Here is a 27,867-nt window from a genome sequence, read left to right as displayed (position 1 = left end):
GCATCTAATGGTCGGGATGTATGAAGAGAAAGCAAGGGTAGGGAAGTTGCTTTGTAATTAACCCGGTACAACCAGAGCGGACAACTGACACAAACCTCGTTTTTTCCTTCACAATTAGGGCCAGGACAAGAGCCATGAGGAGGTTGTACTGACGCACTGTCACACATCCTGGTGTGTGGTGATTCCACCAAAACAGTACAGATGATAGACAACGGTCATTTCCTGTCATATCTACCGACGGAATCAAAAGAGATGGGTAGTCCAGACAGTCTGAGTTATGATGTCAACACTCACCGTCTCTTGGTCGGAACACAGCTGGACAACAAAAAGTTGTATGTCTACAGGTATATCACTAGATAGGACAATCTGACAGGTAAGTCTGTCATTCAGATGAAGAATATATGTATTAAGTATTATGCATTTTAATCTTAAATGAGATCTGCGTAAAACTTATTTATTTAAGAAATGAACTCAATATCTACCCAAGTTATACGAGTATAACCTGGGTTGGGGCAATTTACGCTTTATAATCCGCGAAGCGGATTATAAAAAAAGCGTAAATTGCTCCAACCCAGGTTATACTCGTATAACTTGGGTAGATATTGAGTTCTTTCCTTATAATTTAATTTTTCGTAATTTGCTGTACAAATTGAGTCCGTTTACTTTTAAAAATGATATTAATCTGTTCAAAATTCAATCGTAACGTCAAGCGGATTAGTACGTTTTTGACGTTAGTGCATTGTGACGTGTCTTGTGACGTGCAAACCAGGTTATACAAATTTAACTTAATTTTTCTATCCAATCAAATGCCGCGTTACAACCAGAATTAAATTATTGATGATATATCTGGCAGGTCTTTGCAAGTTGTTAAAGGGGCATGGTTACGATTTTGGTCAAAAATTATTTTTTTTTTGATTGAAATGTTTACAATGCCTAAGTAATGCATTTTTAATATGCAACCAAAATTTGAGTGTCATTTATTGAATTATGAGCGAGTTACAGAGCTTACAGTTTTTTGCTATGTAAACAAAACTTTTGTTTACATTTTGAATGTTGAAGTGAAAATTCCAGTTTTAGACCTAAATTGAATGTGTTAAACGCCAGAAACACATTGTATTAAAAAATGTATCAAAATGGGTACCACTGACTTTCCATACACTCCCTTCTTTTCATTTTGTTATTGCTTATTTGTTCTCCCCCTCCCACCCCCCTCCTCGCAAACTTTCCATTTTTTTTTACTCTGTTATCAATTTTGTTTTGTTTTTATTACATGTTTTTTCTTTTTTTTCTCATTTTTTCTCTACACTACATATACTTTTTTCTATTTTCAACCTTAGCAATTAACCATTATTTTTCTATTTTTTTCAATTTTCATTTTCCTATCATAAGCTACTTGTTTTGTTTATTTTTTTTACACTGTACCTCCTTTCAATGCTATTTATAATATCAATCTATTATACAAAATTCAGTTGCAATATATATATGTATATATATCTTATATGTAATTATATAATTACTCATATTATACCTTGACTACAGGAGAGAACATAAATAGGCATTATGCCTACTGTTCAATCCATTTCAATGTATCTATATACTTGAATAAAATACTTCTTATATTAAACTGTTTCTGTATGCCATAAATGAATAAAATAATAGACAAATCAGTTTGAAAAAGATTTTATCTGGTATATTGAACCTATGTAAACAAAAACGGGGCACGAGCCTTGTTTACATGACAAAGAATTGTACGCCCTGTATCTTGCTTAATAACTTTACCACTGAATCTCAAATGTTTATTTGATCATTTGAAATACATTTCTAAATCATTATCTTGGCGTAAACAAACAAATAAAAATAACAAATTAGTTAATTAAATTGTATGTATCATCTGCAATCTTTACATGTTCGTCAAGATGTATGTTAGTGTATTTGTCCGGATCAAATAGATGATAAAACAGAGTCTGATGGTTGACAGGTTCATTTTGTAGTAGTTTCTGCATGCCCATCAGATCCATGTGAGCACCAACGATGAAAGAATCCAAACAGTATACATAAATTGCAGATCTCATTCTGCTTGGATGAATGACAATTGAATTCAAACAATAAAAATAAAACAACCAATAACCAAAACCATTTTACTTCCTGTATTTTTGGGTAACTTCTTCAGGGCCATGGACATCAATTCTCCATACTGTGTTTCTCGGGTTACTAAGTGTACCTGGCTCTCCTGCTGATGACACTTTGTCGATTTGATGAACTGTAAATAAAAAACCCTTTATTGCTTAATATTCAGTAATAATACTTTTTTTTTATTAAGGTAAGGTTTGCGGCTTACATTTATAAGAAGTTGTACCAAAGATAATTATACCATTTTGTTAACTATATTTAAGGTTTTTTTTTTTAGAACATTTTATATGTGACTATTTTTGTGGTTATTTATGCTTGAAAGGAAAAAAAATTGTCACTTTTTATATTTTGATTCACTTTAATTAATTTATGATGAATTATCTAAAAATAGAATAAAATGCAACAACAGTCTTAATTTTGGACTACTATTATGTAAACGAAAATTTCTTATCTGAAACCTTTCCAAGTTCACCGATTTCAGGAACAACGTATCTTAGAATATGTGTAATCTGATGTTTCTAAAACATTATTCAAAACCATATGATGCGGACTTCGTTTCTGTGGAAATTAATGAATGTTTGTGTCCTGTTATTTTTTCATTGAAACTACAAAACCCCGCGAAATAAAAAAAAATGTGAAATCAATTATGACGTCATATAAATGTTGACATCATAGCTGAAATAAAGGGTAGTTGGTGTTACGTCACAATGAAAATGTGTGAGTTATCTTCCTATATTTACACTTGCAAATGTTTTCCCTTATATAACACTGTTTGAGCAATCCGCCGTTATTTCTGCATAACATCATTATGGGTCAAGAGGTCACGCTACGAGCGCGTATGAATACAATGACCTCGTGAGAACTAGGTTACTACTTTTACTACGAAAACAAATCCGACTGAAATCAACAGGAAGGCGTTTAAAACATACTTGCACATAAAAACCACGATAATTTTAGTACACAGAATAAAATCTGTTCAAAATACATTTATTTTTCAATTTATTAAATAATTAATTTGCATTTTAAAATATCCGTCTGCTTTTGGCATTCACTTCTCAAAACATGGCAGAATATGTTGATTTCAATATTAGTGAAAACGAGCCAGAACTATATCTATTGTTAGATAATGATATCTTGGCCTCATTGGATCTCCCATTTATGGCTCCTGTAAGTGTAGAAGAAACTAAAGAAGTTGAGGCTGCGCTCGAAATTTCAGATATGGAGGGCCTTCCTAGACCTTGGGTGCCTGCCCCCCCAAAGAGATTTAAATCTATGACTGAAGAACAGATTCAAATGTTTGAGGACTCCCGACAGTCTAATTCCACCAAACGAAATACGAAATGGGGAGTGAAACTCTTCCAAGGTATATGTTTGGCTCATTTAAAAATTATATCAGGAAACTTAACATGTCTAAAATTAAATGTAAAAAAACAACAACACAAATTTATTTACAGAAACTGATGATTAAAATTAACAATTTGAAAAAAATTAACAAAAAAAAGAATAAAACATACAATGATGATGTAGATATATCCTTGAAAATAAAGCAAATGTATGTTCTACAGATTTAATTCATGTATAACAAAACATTGACCAGCACAAAGGCATATCATTTTCTTTGATTGTACTACTGTACAATAACAGAAATAAAAAAACAAACCAAATCAAACAACGTTAATACAAACAAAACCAACAAATGAAAAACAATTTCAAAAATGTAAACAAAATAATAAACAGTAAAAATTAAACAACATTTAAAACAATAATAACAATTAATTCATTTAAAATTTATAGACTGGCACTTGGAGGCTTTTTCTGATGTCCTTGATTTCAAAACTGTCAGTGCAGATGTCCTCGCGACAAAATTAAGGAGATTTTATTGTGAAGCCAAACCGAAATCAACTTCCAAAAGATCAGAAGAACTGACGGATGTACAAGCTGAAAATTACCACAAAAATTCTTTAAAATCTATCCGTTCGGCAATCAATCGGTACCTCCAAGACCTTAAAAGGTCCATGGATATTGTTCGAGACAAGGAATTCAAATCAGCAAACCATACATTGGATGGAATGCTCAAAGAAATGACGAAAACTGGTGCATCAAGGGCTACCAACCACAAATCTGTCATTCATCCTGAAGACCTTGAACGAATTTCTTCTTACTTCCTTTCCGCTCCTTACAATCCAATTGTTCTTCGACAATGTGTGTGGTATCACTTGTCTATACATCTTGTTACGCGTGGATTAGAGTTCCACCATCAACTGCGAACAGACTCATTTCTTTTTCAAAAGGATGAGAACAATCGCCAGTATGTAACTCTTTGCCACGAAACACAACAGAAAAACTTCCAGGGGGGTATTCGATCAGAAGAAGCTCCATCTGGAAAGAGAATCTATGAGGTTCCTGAGAGTGAGATCTGTCCAGTTAAAATGCTACGTCTGCTTCTCTCTAAGACAGACAGCAGTGCTCTTAGTTTGTTCAACTCTTGTTTCAAAGATGCACTGCATAATCCTAGTGCAGATCTCTGGTACACATCAAAACCTCTAGCAAAGAGATCATTCAGTGGCTTCATGTCCGACATTTGCAAGTCATCCAAATGCATGAACACTTACACACCTCACTGTCTGCGCGCAACATCAATAACAGCCATGAGTGATCAGGGATTCGAGTCACGTCAGATAATGTATATGAGTGGCCACCGTTGTGAAGCTTCTCTTAAGACATACAATCGTCACCTGTCAGATGAACAAAAACGCTCAGTTAGTTCATGTCTGTCAAATGTTACTAACCCTAATCATAACAATCGCAAAATCACCAACTTTTCGTGTAGCTCATCTACTATGTCAATCGCCACAACACGAGCTCCATCTGCATCTCTCTCTGTTGTTCCACGAGAAGAAATCGAAGGTAACCCGACAGAAATGCCATCCTATGACGCTTCATGCAATTCTTCGGTCAGAACCACAATGTCTTCAGAAATTCTCGCCAAGTCCGTCTTCAATCACTGCGTTTTCAACTTTAACAAGTAATGGCCGACCGGATTACTTTAACGGAAGTAGTGATGTTCCGCGTTAATCCCAACCGTCATTTAATGAGTGGACGTTAATAATCTTTTTAAAATTTCTACTTGTTGTTAAGAATTGAATTGTTTTCACAAAATATTGTTAAATTCATTCCTTTTGTTGATTAAATGTATTACAACCGGCAGAACTATTTTTGTGACGCCATTTTAAACGAAGCGGCTATCTAGGTCAACACAGGAAATGAAGTATGGAGCAATGTTAGTGTCATAACTTGCAACAAATATAAATATAAGAAATAAGGTATCATTTTTTGATGTCTATCGGGATATAAATACGGGTTGGTACGTGATCAAATCTATCATAAAGCCCTTCGGGCTTTATGAGATTTGATCACGTGACCAACCCGTATTTATATCCCGATAGACATAAAAAAATGTTACCTTATTTCTTAAGTAACCGCAAACTTCACCCTAAACAATTTTTTCAACAAATTTTATGTAAAATTGAAATTATAAAACGCAAACTTGGATAAATTTTAAGTATAAAACAATTCTTTATTTCTTTATTATAAATATCTCTCCAAATTATCAGTAATTTCTAAATAAAAAGCTATTGTTTTTTAAATGACTGAAAAACATGCACTGAAGTTTCAAAATTATTCATTAAACACCAAGTTTTTTTGGTTAAAAAAAATAGAAAAGTTCATAATAGGAATTTATACATGTAAATACCGGTACATATTTTTAGACAAAATCATTGATTATGTGTTAAAGTAACCTTGATACAGTGATGAGAAGAACTAAATCCACAAAAATTATCCAGTGTAGGATCAGCAACTCTTTTTTTCTAATGTCAAACGCAAAAACCAGTGTCAGTTTTGTTGCTTTCTGTCAACACTCATTTGAGATGGACTACGGGTTACATCTATATTGTCACCTATAATGTCGCTCGACTTCCTTAGTTGATGTGTACCGGTAATTTGCAGAGATGATCAGATTAAAGGGTATCAAAATTTAATTCTATTCCAATCATTTATCTATCAATTTAATTTTGGTAGTCAGATTTTAAAAAATTCACAATCATCTCATAATTTTTTTTACTCAATATCAAATATAAGTTGAATGTACATATTTTACCTAAAAATATGACAGTATAAAGGACTGCAAATTGAGTCAAGCAAAAATCTTTGAAAAAGGTAAGTTAGATTAAAGCACTAGATTGTTCTCACATCGTCAGTAGCTCCACCGTGGTCTAGACCTGGTCCGAGATATGTTGTAAAGGAGACACGTGTGTGTTGTTGGAATTTAACATTACACATGAAGCGACCGTGGCTCTCTTTAGGTTGTTGTTAGAAAGTGTTACCATGCACTTGTAAAACAAAGGTGCCCACAACTTTATTTCTTCATTTACTTTGTCAAAGCTCAATGTTGCCAGGCCTATGCTGTCTATTTGCCTAAGCAAAGAACAGTAAACACTTGCGGTAAATTTGCCTATTTCCTGCTTTAGTTCTGTCGAACTGTCCTCTTTGGTGCATTTTAAATAGCTAAACTTTTAACAAGTTCCCCTAATTGACAACTGCAATCTTTTACCAGTTAGTTCTTACTTTCTCTGTTTTCTTTGTTTTGTACACAACCTGCAAATGATAGAATGATCTAGGTATTCAACAATTAGCATAGTTCACAAATAAAGTTCTATAATACAAATAAAGTTACAAATTAAAAAAAAAACACACTTGATGTGGACTATTGTTCCATCATCGACTAATAGTGCACATTTATTTAAAATGGTGTTTTTGTTTGTTTATAAATACAATCAATAAACTTGCTTGTTTTGCCTCTTCGTATGGTAACAACCAACTCCCTTAACCTTTTAGATCTAAACTACATCATGATAACACAAATGTAAGAAGCTAAACGTAAGCAATGCAGAGAATTTGATCATGAAACATAAATGTCTAATTGCTCATATGTCCAACACATTTTTACTATCTATAATCATGATCTAACACAACTTACACCGATATGTTGATAACAGAGTTAGGTAATGAAATGCCAACAATTACCATAATTTTACTTGGTGTGAAAGTCTTAATGATAATTGGTTTAACATTTTTTCTTTGGCGTAGCTAAGACTAGTCTCTGCTTATCCTCTTGCGTAGCCTGACACTCCTCTGGCTCAGTGTGTTCCTCCTTCCGTGGGGTTGTAAACAGTGTTTTCTTTGTCTTCCTTGGTGTTGGTGAGTGTACTATACTTCTCTTGTCTTGTGACTTTGGGGTTCTCGCTATATTTATAAGCAAAGCTTTTGTGTGTTTTTTCCTCAGAATCCCCAAAACCTTACCCTTTTTCTTCGTAGAGCGTCCATTTTATGTACTCCATATCAGTTTAAGTTTCTGAAACAATTTTATACGTTACAGTAATAAACTTGCACAAGTGTAGACATGTATGTTTTCTTTCTTCTTTTGCAGTTCCATATTCATGTTAACACTCTCATAATCGATGTCCAGGGTCACATTTCATAATTAATTGAAATGATTCTATGTACAAAATTCAACAATTACGACCAATTTGGTGACATTATATATAATAATGTAGAGTTTGATAATATGTCTCAAGATAATCATTTGACCTTGTGATTAAATGAGTGTTATTTGTCATTTCTGAATAACCAATTTTTGTACGGTTATATTATAACATCATATAGTTAAAATTAAAGTAAACTCATCATCAACAAAAATAAATTACCAAAGAGATTAAAAGGATGGGAAAAGTGGTTAAGAGTTAATAAAAGAAATTTAAATGTGTTCTCGCAAGTTATCTCCAGAGGATTGCAGGTTGCAATATGTACAATATCAAATTCGCACCATATAGTTTGTGTCATCGTCGGAAACCCACGGTTGATTACGCGTTGTTCCTCTCTCCATCAACCGTGGGTCCCTTTAAACTTCGACCCTCGTATTGAAGCACGCAAGTTGATTGGTAGCTCATATTGCACCCTGACTAAATTTGTCCAATCAACAAGTCGCTTTAAAAGCTCGTTCGAATCGTTACAGTATTTAATTGGCGATCGCAGAACAATTTGTATTGATAGCAAGGCCAAGATAATACAGCCTATTAAAACAGAATGGTTTCATCACTGTACGACTAATTTGATTAAATGATATTATAACTACTTGGCCATTAAAACGGGCGTTGAAGTTTAAAGAGACCCATGGGTGATGAGGAGAGGAACGATGCGTAATTAACCGTGGGTTTCCGACGATGAGTTTGTTTTACATGTGTTTTAAATTGAAGTTTAGGCAATATCACCCCTTGTCCTTACAGGAAATCGGTATATTTTAACTACTGTGGTTTCATTAATATTCAAGGGTATCAATTTTCGTGGATAAAGTGAAAATCACAGTTTCAAGGATATGTAAATTCGTGGCCAATGACCCTATCGATACAAAATGTTATTAGATATTGCGCTTCAATGAACATTAAATTTCGTGAATTTGTTTGATTTTGGTGATAGTTTTGTAATTGAATGTTTACACAAGGTAAACAATGATTTTTGGAAAGATGTGTTAAATTCATGGTTATGTTTTATTATTACCTATATTGATCACCCAAAGGCAAAATATAATCTTTTAAATTCTCCGGTGTGGTACAATTCAAAAATACTCATAGCAAATAAATATATGTTTTCATAAAAACCTGGTACAAGAATGGTGTAAAGGTCATACAAGATTTTTATGATGAAAATTGTAATTTTTTAAGTTATGAAGAATTTAAATGTAAATACAATCTCAAGAATATATGTAAAATGCAATACAACAGTGTTAAATCAGCAATTTTTAAGTTTTTTAAAATGTCTAACATTGACAGGACTTCTGTTCAAAGAAATCCTAATCCATGTATACCATTTTCCCCAAACAATCATACTCCATGAAAAGTGTACAAAAATTATTTACAATGTTTTGAACGAAAATGTGGTTGTTCCAATTGCTGTAACCTGATGGAAAACAGATCTAACAGATTATAATGTTGAAGATCTTACTGTATATGATATTTTTAAGATTTGTTTTAAAACTACCAAAGATTCTTCTGTACAATGGCTTCAATTTAGAATTTTACACAAAATTCTTCCAGTTGGATACTACCTTAAAAAAATCAATATTAAAAATACTGACACATGTGGGTTTTGTAAAAACAATGTGGAAACAATAATACATGTTTTTATTTCCTGTGAGAAAATACATACCCTGTGGAGTGAACTTAGTTTATACATTTATAGAAAGACCTCTGAAAGAATTGGATTTAATATGTCTAATATTATACTTGGTCAACTTCCATTGTCATTTCATAACAAAGTAATTAATTTTATAATTCTGTATATGAAACAATATATTTTTTGTTGTCTTATGTCAAATAAGACACCATGTCTGATTGGTTTCCTTTATCACTTCAAACTAAAATACAATATTGAAAGATATGCTGCAATACAAACTGGTAAACTACAATATTTTGAAAACTTATGGGATAGTTGGAAAGATATCTTGGCTGATGACATCTGATTTATTTTTATTACACTGTATCATGAATATTTTTTTTTCTATAGTTAATTTTTTTCCCATGTAAGCAAGTAACCACAAAATAATAAATTTCAGTGTTTATTCAAAAGTGTGTGTGTGTGTGTGTGTGTGTGTGTGTGTGTGTGTGTGTGTGTGTGGTTGAATGTCTGTTTTGCATGTCTGTTTCTTTGAAAAAGAAATAAATTAAAAAAAAAAAAGAGTATATATCAATTTAATTTATTTATTCTCCCCGGCCATATAAATGTAGTGGTACAAAAGAAACGCGGGATACAAACTACATGTTTTTACATTTTAAAGTAATACAGAGTTGGCGTTTGACAATAAGTTACAAAAATGTAAAGTAAATATCTGGTTGAGCATACCATTTGTTTGCGAAGAGAATTTTGACCAGGAGATATGAATTTTTAAACATTCAAACAGGTAGAAATTCGTCCCCAATATAATTATAAAATGCAATCGTAAATTACAAATTCTTTAATGACGAAGGCACTGTTCCAGTGACCGACTCTGAATTTGAAATGGTGTTTGCTCTTTCAAAATCGCACATTAATATTTATAAAGTTTTTAACTAAACATTTAAATTGTTCTTCACATACAGATTCTGTTTTATAAATTTTGTGATACCTTTACAAGAGTAGAGGATTTTAACATGCATCCCTTACCTGTTTCTATCTAAGCAAAGGTGAGTGAAACATATTTATCTTTTCATATGTCTTGTTCTAGGATCGGTTTAGAACCACCCACCCGTCTCACTGAGTAATTATACATTGGCGACTCATTAGCTTCATCTTTTCGTTAGAGAATTAAAAATTACTTAAAACACCAACCTACGTTTCAATTTTTTGCGACCAAGGTGTGAACTGTCTAATATGCAACTTCCATGGACCTAGTGACAATTGCAAAAATCTGCTTTTTAGACACATGTCTATGCATATATAAATGAAAAAACTCATTGCTGATTTCCTTAAAATATGAAGCTTTCAATTCCAAGCGATAATGGTTATCTCATTGGTTCTTTTAAAGTTTACTTTAAGTAGACTTTCTTACATGTGTAATATTGTCTTTGTAAAAGTATTATAACACCCTTCTAAAATGCGTAATAAAGCCCTTTTTCACAAAGATTTATAACGCCTTTCATCACGGTATTATAGCACCTTCTTACAGGCGTAATGACGCATCTTGTAGATGCATACCCTTTTATAGTATACATTTATATATTTTTATCGTCTTACCAATATATAAATCGGAAACATTTTTTATCCATACTGTATTGCATTTATACATTTAAAAAGAAATATTATGACATAGAGCGATAAAAATCCATACAAAATACCTACATTGAAATGAATATGTTTTGGATATACATTGAAAATATAGTTGTCTAGTTAACTTAGCATGCGCAGGTATTCTTATGGTAAGCCACCACACTGTGAATCAGACTGACATTGACACATACTGTAGAACCATTGAATTCGTGTTGGCTCAATTATCAGTTAATTCTAAGGAATAATATTTATTATTAAAGTTATCCCATTAACTCATAAAAAAAATAATAATTCACGCAAAATGGTCACACAAAATTTGATCTACATTAAAGGAACCAAACGTTAAGAAATAGATCTATCCTTAAATTACCAAGCATTTAAAATCTGCCTCTGAATTAGGGCACCAAACGTGAACAATCCTGCTCCAAATCAGAATCATGATAAAATAATTACATTTTAAATGAAGGTGCTTTTTTTATTCTTTAAGTTAAATCAAACATGGAACAGGTGGATGAAATGAGCCCTATCAATAGGAAACCACGTTTACTGAAAAGTCATCAAATTAAATATCACATCTACCTTAGAATTTTGATATAAATACTTTAGACATAAACTTTTAATTAGTAAAAAATCATTTCTAATATTTCAGATTTACAATTTGAATAGTTTTCAAGGCTAAACAAGGGAGTAATGGTATTTATTTGGCGTACACATTTTGATCAGCCAATGAACATTTTCGGTATGTTCTAAGTAAGTAAGATCTTATTAAGTAAATATATGCAATTTAGAAGGGGTTCGGTCGCTTCGAAAATTTTATTTGATTTGATTTAACGATTACATAAATTATTACTGAAAAAAACCCATTTAAGATGATAATGTGTTGTCATCATTAAGTTCCAAATCATGCAATTCGTTTAAAAACGAAAAACTACAAGAGTGAGTTCATGTGAAGATTTCTCGCTATCAATGGTGGATCAGTAAAATTTTCAAAATCGGAAGGAAGGTCAATTCATCGTGTAGTATGGGTATTACTTATAAATATCACACATACCAAAATTTCATATTTTGATAAGCTGTTTTATTAATTCAATAGGGGCTCGAAATTGCTTATCAAATAAACATGCAATTCTAACACAATGTAATAGATAGAGGACATTCAAGAGAAAATATTTCAAGCAAATGGTATTCAACGGATCGGAGCAAGGATGGTTCGGTTGATTTCAGAACAAGGAAAAACGTCTTCTAGATTCTAACAATTTGTGAATCCCATTAAAATTTTCATTCCAGTGTTCAATAAAATTCATTCCTTGTTTATTTCCCTCTAGGCAGCATATAAGAAAATACTATAAAGATGGAAAGCGCTACCGAAAATCGTGAATGCTGCCTCATCCGGAAGTTTCGAGTGTCCTTACGACGCCATCTTTTATTCATTCTGACTCTCTCGGCTGTCATCGTTGGGTTTACATTGGGCTTTTTATTACGTCTGGCCGAACCGTCATCAGATGCACTACTATGGCTGGGTAAGTGCGTTAACAGATGTTATTTCTTTTTTTGATGATACAATGTTTGAAGACAGATGATCGAGTGACATTGACCATTGAATTGATTAAACAATGACCTTTACTAATCACTGTATTTAATATATTTCCATGTCTTTGGGATTAAATCAGCTCAATCTTGATAATAAAATCAGTATCAAAAATGTTTGCAATTAAAACCACAATTTTTTTTACCAATGCTAATTTAGCAAAAGGAATGTTGTTTTCGTTTTACAGGTATGCCTGGGGAGCTATTTTTACGTTTGTTGAAAATGATGATCATTCCTTTATTGGTGTGCAGTGTCATACACAGTGAGTGATACACCAGGTGTTATAACGGGTCAGCTGTTCACAGATGTTTTTATATTAAATGCTTTAATAGTAAAAGGCCATCAACTAAAAAAATGAAAATAAGACTCCTTTCGTTTTACTTGTTCGATCTTTGTCAAATTATAGTTTATCTTTCAGAGGAGAATGGTCGGTAAGAGATGGGATTCATTTTGTTGTCTTTTTAGGCACAGCATCTTTGGACCCCAAGTCTAACGGCAAGATTAGCGTTCTAACCTTCACCTATATATTGCTTACTAATATGCTGGGCTGTCTGATAGCGATAGCGTTGTTCTACGTCATCAAACCAGGTATATAACGTAATATAAATCCAGAAAAAAAATCTCTGTACCTATTATACATGTATTTGTAAATGCGTTTCAATGTCGCAGTATTATCTTGTTTGATACAATATACATTTGTAATTTGTTTTGGTATATTTTATCAAGGATTTTTATTTGTCATTTTATCAAAAGACCCAAAAGGAAAAAAATTCAACATAATAATTAACAATCGGAATTTTTTTTTAGATTTTTAATGCACTCATTTTAAGTTTTTCTATAGAGAATAAACGAGAATAGAAATTTAAAAGAACCCTTTAATTTGATTCATCAAAAGACTCTCCTTGTTTTTGCAGGTAGTGACAGCCCCCTAGTGGAAGGCAAACCAAACGTTTACGAGGCCGTCCCACAGGATATATTTGCAGATTTACTCAGGTAACAAGTATACGCCTGCTATGTAACAACCGTTAATGATACAACGCCGCTTAATGCTATAAATGGCATTAAGCGTTGCAATTGCAACGCTTAATGCCATAAATTCTTGCATTAACAGTTGACATCTTCAACTGTTAATGATAAATCGCCGCTTAATGATATAATTGTATCATTAAGCGTCACAATTGCACAGCAGCCCTAACGCTTAATGAAACAAGCAAATATCGACATCCTCAACCGCTAATGATACAAACTTTATATCATTAAGCGTTGCAGTCGCACCCTTTAATGATACAAAATTGTAATAAAGAATGTAAAAACATCTTTATCTTTTCCTCAATTGGCTCAACAATTGTACATTAAGTACATTAAGTGGTAGATAAAATCTCTCTCTCTATATATACAGTACATATATATATATATATATATATATATATATATATATATATATATATATATATATATATATATATATATATGTATGTATATATATATATGTACTGTATATATAGAGAGAGAGAGGTGAGATGGAGAGAGAGAATCGATATATCAGACACAAATAGATAGATAAATGGATCGATGCAATGGTAGATGGATTGATGAACGGATAGATAAAATGATGAATGGACGGGTGTACAGATAGATAGATAGATAGATAGATAGATAGATAGATAGATAGATAGATAGATAAAAAAACATCAATAAGTATAAAACAGCAGAAAATAAACTGAATCAAACTCATTTTAATCAAGAGAAATTAAAAACAGTCAAAATGTGAAATATATTCTGAAACAAAAACTTAAAAGATTAAATGTTTTTCAAGTTATTTGATAAACTGGCTTTTAAATAATGTTTAAACATCTTATCATTGCTTTGATATGGCCTAAAAAAATAGCACACGCAGGGCATTAATGAGCATCAGTGTTTATTAAGACTCATGAACTAGCATGATATTGATGAAAAGTTTTATTATATATGACCCCCAAGTTTGTTCTTTGAATATCTTGTTTAAAATATTCGTTACAAAATTGGAAATGTCTACAGCTACTGTCTGGAAGCTGGGTACATGTAAACTTATTTCTTTTTTTCATATTTTGGTTTTTACTTTACTACCGGTAGTGTCAACATGCTCTGTTTCTGTATTTAATGTCTTGAACCTCAAACCATCGATTGTCAACCTCTCGAAGGTTAAGCCACGCATGGTGCCAAAATGGGGAAGCAATAACTCTTTTTAACTCTAAAACAAGTCCGCTTCCAGAACCTACAAGTCTTATTATTCGACGCACACTTACAGGTGAAGGGACAGAATGCAAAACATTTGGAGAAATGTACACCATTGGACATGGTGTGTCGTCAATGATGGTACGGAATAATGTGTTAACATTCCTAAGACGAAACCTATAACTAGGTTCCCTATCCAAAACAATGTGAAGTATTTTCCACCATATTCTTTCGGCAATTCGATAGACGCGCCGTGGATATGGCTGTTATTGGTTTCCTTGTTTGATTTCTTGGAAGAAGTACTTGGACACGTTTCATTGTCTGAGACATGGCGCTGATTGTTTACACCAGGGAGCATGTTCTCGTTGCATTTGACAACAGTAGTGGGTGGCCTTTTACATGTTGAGGGTGTTTCTTTTTCCAGTCCGTCAACAGCATTGTCACAGCTTTCATCTGACTCTCTAGGATGGGGACTATTGTATTCATCCGAAACATTTGGTGGACTGTTGGGGTCAAGTAGAAAATCTTTACTGCATTCGTCAACAGTAGAGGGGATACAATTACTGGTTAAATTTTTTTCTTCTTCTATATCACCAACATCATTGTCACAGCTCTCATCTGACTCTCTTGGAAAAGGACTTTTGTATTCATCCAAAACAGGCGGTGGACTGTTGGGGTCAAGTAGAAATTCTTTACTGCATTCGTCAACGGAAGAGGGGATACAATTACTGGTTAAAGGTGTTTCTTCTTCTATGTCACCAACATCATTGTCACAACTCTCATCTGACTCTCTTGGAAAAGGACTTTTGTATTCATCCAAAACAGGCGGTGGACTGTTGGGGTCAAGTAGAAATTCTTTACTGCATTCGTCAACGGAAGAGGGGATACAATTACTGGTTAAAGGTGTTTCTTCTTTTATGTGACCAACATCATTGTCACAGCTCTCATCTAACTCTATAGGAGAAGACCTATCCTCGTTAACAGAAATGTTACAGGCTGAAAACGTGTCATTTTCCTTCTGCTGAAAACTGTTTTCGCTCATCAACTCGTCTACACGACCATTCTGTAGTTCGTTTTCATTGTGTGTTTCAATATTTTCTATGATGTACTCTTTTGTTTGAGGATGTATGTCAATGCTGACATAGTGTTCACCCTGACCCTCTGGGAAATATCCAAGACAAAGCACGTTTAACCCTTCATCAAATTTTCCATCATTAGAAATAATTTTGCAATGCATTAAGCCATTTGCAGATATAATCAAAAATTGCAGATTTAGCTCTCGAGCTAATGCCTGCAAAGTAAGATTATCACCATACTCTCCGTTTTGTGACATTTTTTGAATATATTCTGCAAAATCTTGACAGACGAACGATCTATAGAACTCGCCATGCTTCTTTAAATGATCCACAGCACTAGTGCGGAGACTAGAAGCTGTTCTAAAAATGCCAATCATTGATAGTTGATGAACTACTGCCTCAAATTGGCAGTTACCATCTCCCTTAGGATCAAACAAAAGTGTGACTGAATCGTTTTCTATTAAATCTAGGCCTTCCAATCTGTCTGTATGAGAGAAAGGAATAAGATATTTCTTTCTGTGTTCATTGTTCATCGTATGCATTTTTCTGAACTTCTCTTTCTGTATTGTCTCACTTGTGATATTTTCAACCCCTACCCATTCTGTTCTAGAAGAACTCGACCTTGGATCTTGAAACTTAACAAGGTATTTATGAGATCTTAGCCTCCTTTCTACTATCCTTCCGGACAAAATATATCTGCGTCTTGGAATCCTTGATTTGCCTGTGGGGAAGCGAATCAGAACCTTTTCTCCAATCTCATACATTGATGGTAGTGACGCTTTCATTCAATATCGTTGCATTCTGTTTGCGCATCTTGCCGTCGAGTTTCTCACCCGTTGTTTCAATAATGAAATGTTTGGAGTAGCTTTGTGTTTTTGTGCTGTCGGCCAAAGTATATTTCAAACGGCGTCTGATAATTGAGAACTTCCATTGCTGTTGTGTTCATAGAATGCACGACTGTTGGCAGATCTGTTACCCAATTTGAACCTTTTGTCGAGATTTTGAGAAATCCAAGTTTTCTTCTTAACGTTCTATGAGACCTTTCGCACTTTCCTTGTGATTCTGGGTGATAAGGGCGACTAGTAATTTTCTTAACTCCCTTTTTTAATAACAGTGAGTCAAAGGATCCTTTAAATTCAGTCCCATTGTCACATTGAAGAACTTTTGGAGTTCCATATTCTAAAAAGACATCATTCATTGTTTTGCATACGAGTTTGCTTGATTTGTTTTGCAAAGGTCGACAAATCAAAAACCGGGAAAATACATCAATGACAGATAGAATGTACTGGTATGTCTGCCCATGGCATTGGACTGGTTCTGATCTCATATTTATGAGATCGATTTGCCATCGGTCACCGATATTTTTTGAAATGATTGATTTAAGTGGGGGCTTGTTGGTGAACTTAGCATACTGTCGTGCATATATTTTGCTTTTCGCTAATTCACTTTGGATACGATGTTCACTTATTCCAGTGAACTCTTTTTGAATCCGATGGTTGAGCGCTCTAGCGCCACTGCCTTGAGCATCATTGAATTTGTTTTTAACAATATTTTGCAAATCATCTTTTAATAAGACTCTCTTGCCTCGGAAATGTAAAACGTCCTTCCTAACAGAAAAGTCAGATTTAGCACGATAGAACTGAAGGACAGCTCTTTTCTGTTCTAAGGATCGTTCTTTGACTGCCACATTAAATGATTTGTTTATAAGTGATAGAATGGTATTATATCTTTCTCTTGAAAACGGACGTATAGATCGAGTTTTCTTGTCCATGGCATACTCTGTAAGAGTTCTGTCAAATAAAAAAAAATCAAAGATTATTACACAACCACTAATGCTTGATAGTAATGTTATAGACAAAAACATTAAAGAACTAATATTATGACAAAGGCAATTCCTTGTTTTTTCCTGCCAAACACATTTTAATGACCAATTTTTTTTTTTATTTCTAGTAACAGTTATGTGTATTTTATGTCTAACAAAAGGACTTATTGTCTATATGCAATTTTTTTTTTAACATGAAGAAATAAATTACTTTGTGATTGACATATCAAATGAAATAACGTACATGAATGTGAGTGTTAGCTATATTTTTACTACAGTAACTTGATCAAAGGGTCAGATTACATGGAGTTGCCAGACGCGGATCATCAGATAAGAAGTAACCCGTAGCGTCGAGTTTGATTTAATGATTCGCGCCTTGCAACGAGACGTGATCTGATTCTTTGGAACATGATCCCCTATGATAATAAATTCATTAGATACCTTTCCGCAAGGTAAAATACAAAACAAAACAAACCATCATACTTATTGAAAACAATTTAATTCAAAGTATATATTGAAAACGGTCTAACAAGCAAAATTGATTTATTGGGTACCACGTCATTAGCTTCAGAGCGGTGGTATAATGTAATACATGTAACTTCGCTTCGCTTCTTGTTTGATCTGCTGATTCACCCCTTGCTATTCCACATGATCCGAACCATTAGATCAAGTTATGATCATATATACTGTAAACCAAATTTTATTCGTGTCTGCTTTATTTCGCGATTAACTTTAGATAAACTGGTTTGCGACGACTAATGTTCGCTACCAAGCCTTATCAAGAACCCGTTGTTATACATGTAACAACCATACAACAACAACTGGTTTTTAGCGAGAAATATTCGCGACGACGAGGCTCTTATTACTTCGCGAAAATTTCTCGCACGCAAATAAATGTTGGTTAACAGCATATGCAAAACCGGAAATATAAATCTTTCGCTTTTTAAGCCGTTAGCGAATACGCTAGACGCTTTGTTCCAACTAACATTTGTGGTTACTAAGGCATGGAATGTATCATCTATGTTAGAAACCTTAAAGTAGCCCGAGTATCGCACTACGTCATAATATTGTTTCGACATTTACATAGCGTTTTAGATTCCCGGTATTGATTTTGCTTTACATCGCTCTTGTAAACAAAGGCAATAATAAGCAATTAGAACGGTAATATATATATTCTATGAGAGATAGAAATGATTCATGTTGAGAAACTCGATTCTGTTAAAGTAAAATGAAAAACGAAGTTTCTGATTAACCAGGGTCTCAGTTATGCTTATATCTTAGAACTTTGTTATGATGCCCCCCCCCCCCCCCCGAATTTTTTTTTCTTTTACTAAAACCGGTTTAAATTTAGAGACAGAAGCTATTTCGAATTTAATCCATCGTCAATTAATTAATGTTTAAATGAAATCTAACATTGTTGACAGATCTAAGCAGAAAACTGTATAAAAATGTGATTTTTCCGGATTTTTTTTCCGTCAGGGTCTACTTGGTTTAGAGCTTACATGTATAGCGTGAAAAGTAATCTGTCAACATATGATTTATTCTAGCAAATCTTGTTTCTAAGATGTCAATCTATAGACAAAAATTTAAGTTTAAGTCCATAAAATAGTAAAAAAAATGACCAAACACGATGCATGCATCTCATTTTTTAATTTTTTTTTTTTGATACATCAGGTCCATAAGGCATACTTAAATTTACTTACAACAATTTGCGCAAAATTATTGATGAGATATGGATTACATAAATGTTTATACTCTATTTTGTATGTCCAGTTCTAATTTTCCTAAAATTTGTAATTATTTAAAAACGGACGTCTGGCAAATTTCATTATTGTCAATAATTGTTGCAAGGGGAGAGGTGATAGAAAACAAACTAGCATGTAAACATACATATTGTCCTATGTATATGTATTGCTAGAATGTATGTCTATCATTTAAAACTAATCTTTTAATGATTGATCCCATTAAGTGCCAAGGATAGGACTACCTTAAATAAATGGATGGTAACGACCCGCATTAGTGGATTATTTATTGGAATACTTGTTGCAATGATCAATTATTCTAAAGCAAGTATAAAATACGAAACATATATATCAATGTTATTATCCAGCTTCCTATCTACCTGCGGTTTTGATAGAAAGTTCACATAGGAAATGAGACGCAATATTCTGAGACGTTCAATTTCCTATGAATGCACTTTGCTAATTCATGCGCCATGAGCACAAACGTCACCACGTGTTTTGAGTATATTTATTTCGGTAAGAATAACATTTAATGAAAAGTTCAACCTTATATAACCAATTGGATATGTACTTTTGAAAAATTATCAACAATGAATTATATCTACTCCTAAATTAAAAAGAGTTTTCTCTACAAAGTTTCTGGCACTATATTATAGCCGCGGAAGCGTACTTAATAACATGCTAATATGGCTATTTCATGTATGTTTCGTATCCCTGACTGAGAGCGTATATAATGGCTTTACAGCGACGATAAACATATATTTCATACAAAAAAAACCAGTATAAATATAAATATAAGCATTGGATGCTTATTTTTGAATGTCGTCGGTCCTATGACACACCAATGCAGTGCAGACAAATTATCATACCGCGCTAGCGCGCGGTATTCAATTTGTCTGCACCGCATTGGTGTGTCATAGGACCGACGACATCCAAAAATAAGCATTCAATGCTTAAAAATACAATCGTAAGAGCATTTATTTCTTCATAAAATATCAATCTTGATTCCAGTGGGTTTTTTAAGCGAGTTCTGTGTGTTTGTGTGTGTGGAGAGAGAGAGAGAGAGAGAGAGAGAGAGAGAGAGAGAGAGAGAGAGAGAGAGAGAGAGAGAGAGAGAGAGAGAGAGAGAGAATCAAATTGATTCATCAATCAATATAATAAAAGCTCATTACTGTTAACACGTTTACGGTTCTCTACATAATCTAATGAAATTACTAATAGTGAAGAAAACAAGTTTTACGATGGAATATGCCTTGCGAATACAATCCCGCTTTCATGAATATATATGCGGTTTATCTGTTTCTATACATTTGTTTATTTATACTTGTCTTTAAAGAACAATAAATAAATAAATATATTGTTACCTGCAGGTTTTATACGATGTCCAAATCTTGTACTAGAAGGTATCTTTGAAAGTGTAAATGGCGTTCTCTGGCGTTTGGAAGTGTTGGTGTTGCGCACTGCATAGTCAATTTGTTCCGGTCATTATTCGATGTCAAAAAAAGGGGGTCATTGTTTAGAACACAGTTCTATATATAAGTAATACATTTTTAGTTGTAAAAAGAAAAATTAGTTCGATTTTGTTTTGCGATTTTGAACAGCGTAATACGATCGATTCATCATTGCGGTGTGTGTGCGTGTGTGCGTGCGGGAGGGAGGGGGGTGACACATGCTCAATGATTTGATTGTTTCAATATTTCTAAAATTAAAAAAGAAGATTCGATATGTTTTGCTTTGTATAATATAAACATTGTACTAAACTAAAATTACCTAATTAAATTAAAGTTGCTTTTTTTATCGTTGTAACGTATAATGTCTAATATGCATGACAGAAATCCGAATTAAATATTACGGGGAGGGGGTCAATTTTGTTTTTAATCTTTTGACGGCATGTGTGAAGAACAATTCTTACGAAAATTTCAAAACATAATCTACACTGCTTACATTTACATATACGAGGATTGTCCAAACAAAATCGAGGACACATGTAATTTTATTCAAAATAACGGCACTATTATCAGGAAAGCATTATACTATTATGATAAAGAGTATATTAATGTATATGTATGAAAATCAGAGCAATGTACATTTTTGTATTGGAGTTATCATTTTATATACATTGCCTATACAGTCTGCATGTTGAGTTATAACGACGTCCTTAAAAAGTCGTAGTCCTGGGTTTACCCGAGAGTGATTTACCGCATTCACAGTCTGACCAGAAGGTACAATCGAACGCTCCATAAAAATTGCTTGTTTCACTTGTAGATAAATTAACTCGAAATATTCTATGTTTTTTCCTGTTTCCAGCATCATTTCTTTTTGTTTCTATTTGTGTTTTACTAAAAACAAATAGTGAAACGGACATTCCATACTTCAAAGAAAGTCACTATCCGTTTGAATCCTCACTGAAGCCGCGTTCCTACCCCCCCCCCCCCCCCTCCCAAGCACACACATATCTTACTCATTGATTGAATTCGATTTGTATCCAGTTGTCATATTGTAAGTTTTGAAGTTTAACTCACCAATAGTAATTTCGAAATAAACAAACTGAAACAAAAATATAAGGTTATTTTAATAGTGAAGAAATTCATAATGATTCCATGTAGCAAAAGAGATAGACGCCCACCCTCCCTACATCAAAACCACCTTAACGAACTCCGATCCTCAGCAATTTTCTATAACTCTAAATTGTCCAGATTTCTTTTTTATTCGTACCATAAATCTGCCATTTATATGTACAAATTTAATTAGACTTGCAGATTTAATATTAACCACATCTATTGAACGATCTGCTTGGCTTGGTGACTCCACGGAAACCTAGTACATAATGGTAAAGGGGTCCGAGCAATCGATGCACCTGTAAAACCGGGGTTTTTTCTTATTTGTCTCAACTTGTATATTTGTTCCATTATATCCATTGTAGCAAAAATTTTAATAACTTCATAAAATGCATGGATATCATAAAAAAAATTCTTTTTATTTTATTTCGTTTTTAAAGTTTGAAGGATAAATCACATTTTTATAATGAAAAAAAAATAGTTAGCCTGCGTTGATGTAGCCCCCCCCCCCTCCCCTCTCACAAAAATAAATAGATAAATAAATAAGACTAAGAGATACCATTCAATACCCCTTCTTTATAACACATGATCTATAAATTAGTTCGTAAGATTAGAGATAATAGATAAGTCCATTAGTTATATTACAAGAAAAGCTTTCCATTCGGCTCCCTTTAAGCAGCGGGCCTCCCATGGGCAATCACGCAAAAATCACGCAGTTGTTTTAAATAAGTTCATTATCAATGTTTTTTGTATTCGCTAATTTACCTGTGTATATAGGCAATCATGTGAAATTGTAAATATATTCTCGCTTTTTATATTTGACACAATATAGCATCTGATTTTTTTCAATGTACATCGTATGAATATGATCTAACAATTTGTAAAAATATTGTAAAAAAAAAAAGCTGTTAAAAGATTAATTTCACGCTATGAATTGTGAGCAAAGTGTATTTCAGCTAAAACTGATGTTACAGGCATGTAGCACCGTTTTTAAAAGTGGGGGGGGGGGGGGTGATAAAAAAAATATTAATTCACCTTGAAATATTAGATCTGCCTTGTTTAAGCAAATATTCATCCCATTGCTTTATGAACACAATAATATTTCAATCATTTTTACAATTTTGTATCATTAAAGGGTGCGACTGCAACGCTTAATGATATAAAGTTTGTATCATTAGCGGTTGAGGATGTCGATATTTGCTTGTTTCATTAAGCGTTAGGGCTGCTGTGCATTTGTGACGCTTAATGATACAATTATATCATTAAGCGGCGATTTATCATTAACAGTTGAAGATGTCAACTGTTAATGCAAGAATTTATGGCATTAAGCGTTGCAATTGCAACGCTTAATGCTATTTATATCATTAAGCGACGTTGTATCATTAACGGTTGTTATATTGCTATGATTAAAGAGATTTAAAGGGACTTGGACAATATTTGACTTCAAATTTTCAAATTCTATTTTTTCATTTCATTTAATGTTTATACTAATAAATATAATTCTTTTATTTAGAGGTTTTGAAAACGAAGCTCGAATATTGTCTTTTTTTTTTTTTTTTTTTTTTTTTACATAATTATGTGTTGTATTGGTGTAGGTTTCAATAAAATGTATCTTTCTTTTGTTGATACTAGTATTTATGAAGATATTGAGTTTAAATTGTTTTACATGTCATTTTGTCTAAGAAATGGTAATTCTCTACATTACATTTTTTGTGAACAACTATAAGACTCGAGCTTTGTTTACATAACAATCAATTCTTACCTCTGTATCTCGCTTGTAAATTAACTTTAACATTCAATATTTTGGTGAATGATTTAAAATGCATCAGTAAACCTTTTTATACATAAAAAATAAAAGCAAAAGTTTTGATCTCTAATCGCGTCCCTTTAAGGTCAGACGACACGTTCCTCGATCATCTTTTTTGTATCTCTTCGTAATAAAGAGTTCTATGATTTTTAAAATGATTAAAATTTACTTGTATATGCATATATGTATAGATGGCCGAGTGGTTAGAGACGTGGCCGCTCTATGCCAGGAGCGTAGGGTCTAGAGGTTGTGAGTTCAAAGCCCGGCCCAATACAGTGAATTTCGCTGTGCTGTATTATTTATTTATTTTTATCTCAGCAATTCAAGTGTATTTTTCAGGAAGATTATATAGGAAATTTCATTCTCTAGTATTTTACAGAAATGCCTGGTAAGGGTATCTTAATTTTTTGCAAGAAAACTTGTTAGAGTAGTAGTTAACCATTAACAAAATCCTGGAAAATATTATATAGAATCGTGGAACATGTAATATGACACCAAAGTCAAAGGTTAATTTGAGAAAATTACCAATCCGTTAACAATATTTTTGCGGGAGTGCGAAATGTGTTAAAAATTGACATCAGATACATTTGATTAGAATACATGTCGATGGACGCTTAGCTAATGGATGTTGATTTTTTAAAGGCAAACTGGGACAATGATATTGACGACCTGACTCTTTCTCAAAACGTTAGAGAATGAACGAATTAGTTTTCTTACTGAAACCGAAAACCAATGCATCCTGGAATGACATCCCCACGAAGAAGCAACATTCTCGCAATCCAAGAAGATTGGCCCGCGCGATTTTAATTGATTAAACAATAATTGTTTTGTTTCTTGCGTCAGTTTAATGAGATAAAAAAATCAAGTCGTTTCTGACTAATTCTAAAAATAAATAGATTTTTCCTATTATTGTAAAGTTTTGGTCATTTGAATAACAACAGCCCATTGAGAAGCGTACTGTAATTTATTGTACAGGCATTTTAAATGAAAACATTGCCGGTCATGTCACATTATCATACAAAGTACTCTTTTAAAACGCTTAATATAATTGTAGAAACCAAATTTAGCTACTACAAATAGTTTACAATGTCCCATTTGAACACATGTAAAACACAATTAAAATCTAATCACAATATCTTTATCAATAGTGCCTTATTTTAAACAATTTTGAATGAGTATTGTACGACAATATTTTTCTTCTTTATCACAGAAACATTTTTCCAGATAATGTGGTGGAGGCAACATTTCGACAGACACAGACGAAATATTCCCGTGAAATAGTCGAGCCATTTCCATTGGCTGATAATTCAACCCGACAGAACATATCAACCAATCAACCAGCACCTGAGGTTGTTCAAAAGATTGTAAAATCTGTTGAAAAAACAGATGGACCTAATATACTCGGTACAATCTTCATCTGTTCATAATTTAAGAATTTTAAAGACAAATAGAATATCATAAATGTTTTGTTACAAACTAATAAACGAAATACAGTGGCGTCATTTAAATTCGTGGAGAGAGGATGCCATTTTCGCGAATGATAGCATTTTTACTTATTCGTTGGGATGTAAATTTGATGCGTGTTTTCAGTTTCAATAAGAAAACTAACCTTTGATAATATATTTTTGTTGAGGATGTAAATTCATTGATAATTAACCCACCACGAATTCTAATGATTCCACAGTATATGAATCGTAATTTTAATGAAGTTAAAGTATTTTTAATGCACACGGAGTAATTTTTTTTTACAAGGTGTTATTCGTGTAGTTTTTGTCAGACCACCCGCCAGTCTATGAATTACACTTCAGGGCTGCGTTTAACAAAAAAGTACTTACGTCTAAAGACCAAATTAATGAATGCTTATTAATCACGTGCTAATCAACATTATAGTTTATGGTTGTGAAATATAGTTATTTCAATCAAAATAGTTTTAACCCAATTATTTTTATTACCATAAGGGAACAGGGAATAAAAATTCATTGATATCCGGGTATTTTTCAGGTGTAGTCGTTGTTTGTATGTTTTTGGGAACGGCTGCTGGCAGACTGGGAAAGAAAACCAAACCGTTTCTTGAGTTCTTTGCCGTTGGCAACGATATAGTTCTACACGTGCTCCGATGGTTCCTTTGGTAAGGCCAACATAAAACCCATTGGTAGCCATGTATATATTGTTTCTTAGTCACAAGTGAAAAAATTACATATAAGTACGATCTACGGTGCAAAATATAGTGCAGTATGAATCATTGTTTACATAGGATGACACCACTTGGTGCATGCAGTCTAATCGCAAGCTCCATAGCAGGTAACCGTGACGTCACAGGCACCTTCTCCAACCTGGGACTGTTTGTTCTGACTGTTACATTAGGGATTATTCTTCACCAGATGCTGTTTATGCCCGTTATCTATTTTCTTACTATAAGAAGGAACCCTTTTACATTTTTTATAACTGTTGGACGAGCCTGGTTGATAGGATTCGCTTCCGGCAGCTCGTAAGAATATTGTATGGCATTTGCTTATTGTATTCAGTATATTTTTAAAACGAGAAACAGGTTTCCAACAGATATAAGGATACTTGCAATTGCACGATAATATTGACAGTAAAACGCTTATTAACGAATAAATTATAATAGACTGCAAGCTGATTTAGTATAAATCCAATAAAAATAATATTATTCCAAACATACAATTATTTCATTTACAGAGCTGTAGCTATTCCAGAAATGTTTGAAGCTTGTGACAAAAATAATATCGACAAGAGAGTCAGTCGATTTGTCATTCCCTTCTGTGCGACACTTAACGCTGATGGCAGCGCCCTCTTTATCACTGCCTCGGCCATGTTTATTGCCAGCATTTCCGGTCACCCGCTGGCATTTGGAAAAGTTGTAACTCTCTTGTGAGTATCTTTAAAAAGTAATATCGATGGTTTCTTCCATGATATATGTCCAATTTCTTTGCTTACAATGCACAAACCCCCTAAGCCATAACTGTTTTGTTCATATTCTACTTATTGTCCTATTAAAGCCAGCCTTATCTTGTCCTTTTTTTAAATTTACTGTTCCTCTTCAGTAACTTTACATCACTGTATTTATTTACACTTTACGTTACTGTTTATGTTTACAGTTTACTGACCGCAATATCTAGCCTCGCCCTGCCCGCTGTCCCTAGCGCCAGTATCGTGGCCATTATCATGGTTCTGACTTCACTCAGCATTCCAGTTCAAGCTGTGTCCCTGCTGTTCGCCATGGAATGGTTCTTGTGAGTATTTAAGGAAGAAAAAACCAAATGTTCCAACATATTGATTAAATTAAATGACAAATACGTCAGTAGTCACAAATTTGATATATGGGGTTTAAAGATAAAGTACAATATTCCCAAAATATTTTTTTAATTCATCTTACTAAAACTTTAACATAATGTTTTTAAAAATCTTTTGCTGTAATTAAATGACATATACGTCAGTAGTAACAAATTTGATATATATGGTTTAAAGATAAAGTACAATACATTTATTCATTTCTAAAATATTTTATATTCATCTTATACTAAAATTTTAACAATGTTTTTAAAAATCTTTCACTGTGATTCTTCATCATAAAAAAAATGACATACTAGCAAATAAAGAATGAAAATTAAAACAAAATTTTAAAATTTATACTATCTTATTTCTTTAAGGGATCGAATCAGAACTGCTGCGAATGTTTTAAGTCACACCTGCTGCGCAGCCATTGCACAACGCTATTGTGGACAGGATCCCGGGACAACAAAAGAGCTGGAAATGCTTGAACAGGAAATTGAACTTGTTGTACATGCACCAGAGACCCGTAATTCTTAAGATCCCGTATTGCGCAATTAAAATAAACATTTGACCGCAAGATTAACATGACAACGCATCTCAATACTTCTGAATTTCATGATTGGATATGTGTAATCATATGAAACTTCATCTACTCTAATTCTTATTCACTTTGTGAAACACTGTTTATTTACTGCTTATTTAACACATAAGTAGACAATTAAAACAAAATATTTACTTTTGCAAGGATTCACTCCTTCTAAGTACACGAAATATTCA

At 33.1% G+C, this 27,867-nt stretch overlaps 1 protein-coding gene and 1 pseudogene across 1 annotated transcript; one reads left to right on the top strand and one right to left on the bottom strand.

Moving 5' to 3' along the window:
- LOC128180178 (excitatory amino acid transporter-like) lies at positions 1 to 27,867 on the top strand. Its single transcript, XM_052848069.1, has 11 exons — positions 1 to 373; positions 12,315 to 12,509; positions 12,765 to 12,839; positions 13,043 to 13,165; positions 13,492 to 13,570; positions 25,007 to 25,200; positions 25,798 to 25,924; positions 26,051 to 26,284; positions 26,497 to 26,688; positions 26,916 to 27,050; positions 27,468 to 27,867. Exons 2-11 carry the CDS (start codon positions 12,341 to 12,343, stop codon positions 27,625 to 27,627), a joined length of 1,488 nt encoding a protein of 495 aa, XP_052704029.1. The 5' UTR covers positions 1 to 373; positions 12,315 to 12,340; the 3' UTR covers positions 27,628 to 27,867.
- LOC128180611 (uncharacterized) lies at positions 6,367 to 10,902 on the bottom strand (annotated as a pseudogene).

This window comes from Crassostrea angulata, chromosome 4 (genome assembly GCF_025612915.1).
Source record: "Crassostrea angulata isolate pt1a10 chromosome 4, ASM2561291v2, whole genome shotgun sequence".
In the NCBI taxonomy this organism is placed as follows: Eukaryota; Metazoa; Mollusca; class Bivalvia; order Ostreida; family Ostreidae; genus Magallana; species Magallana angulata.
Note: the sequence above shows the minus strand (reverse complement) of the source record. Positions and strands in the feature narration are given on the sequence as shown.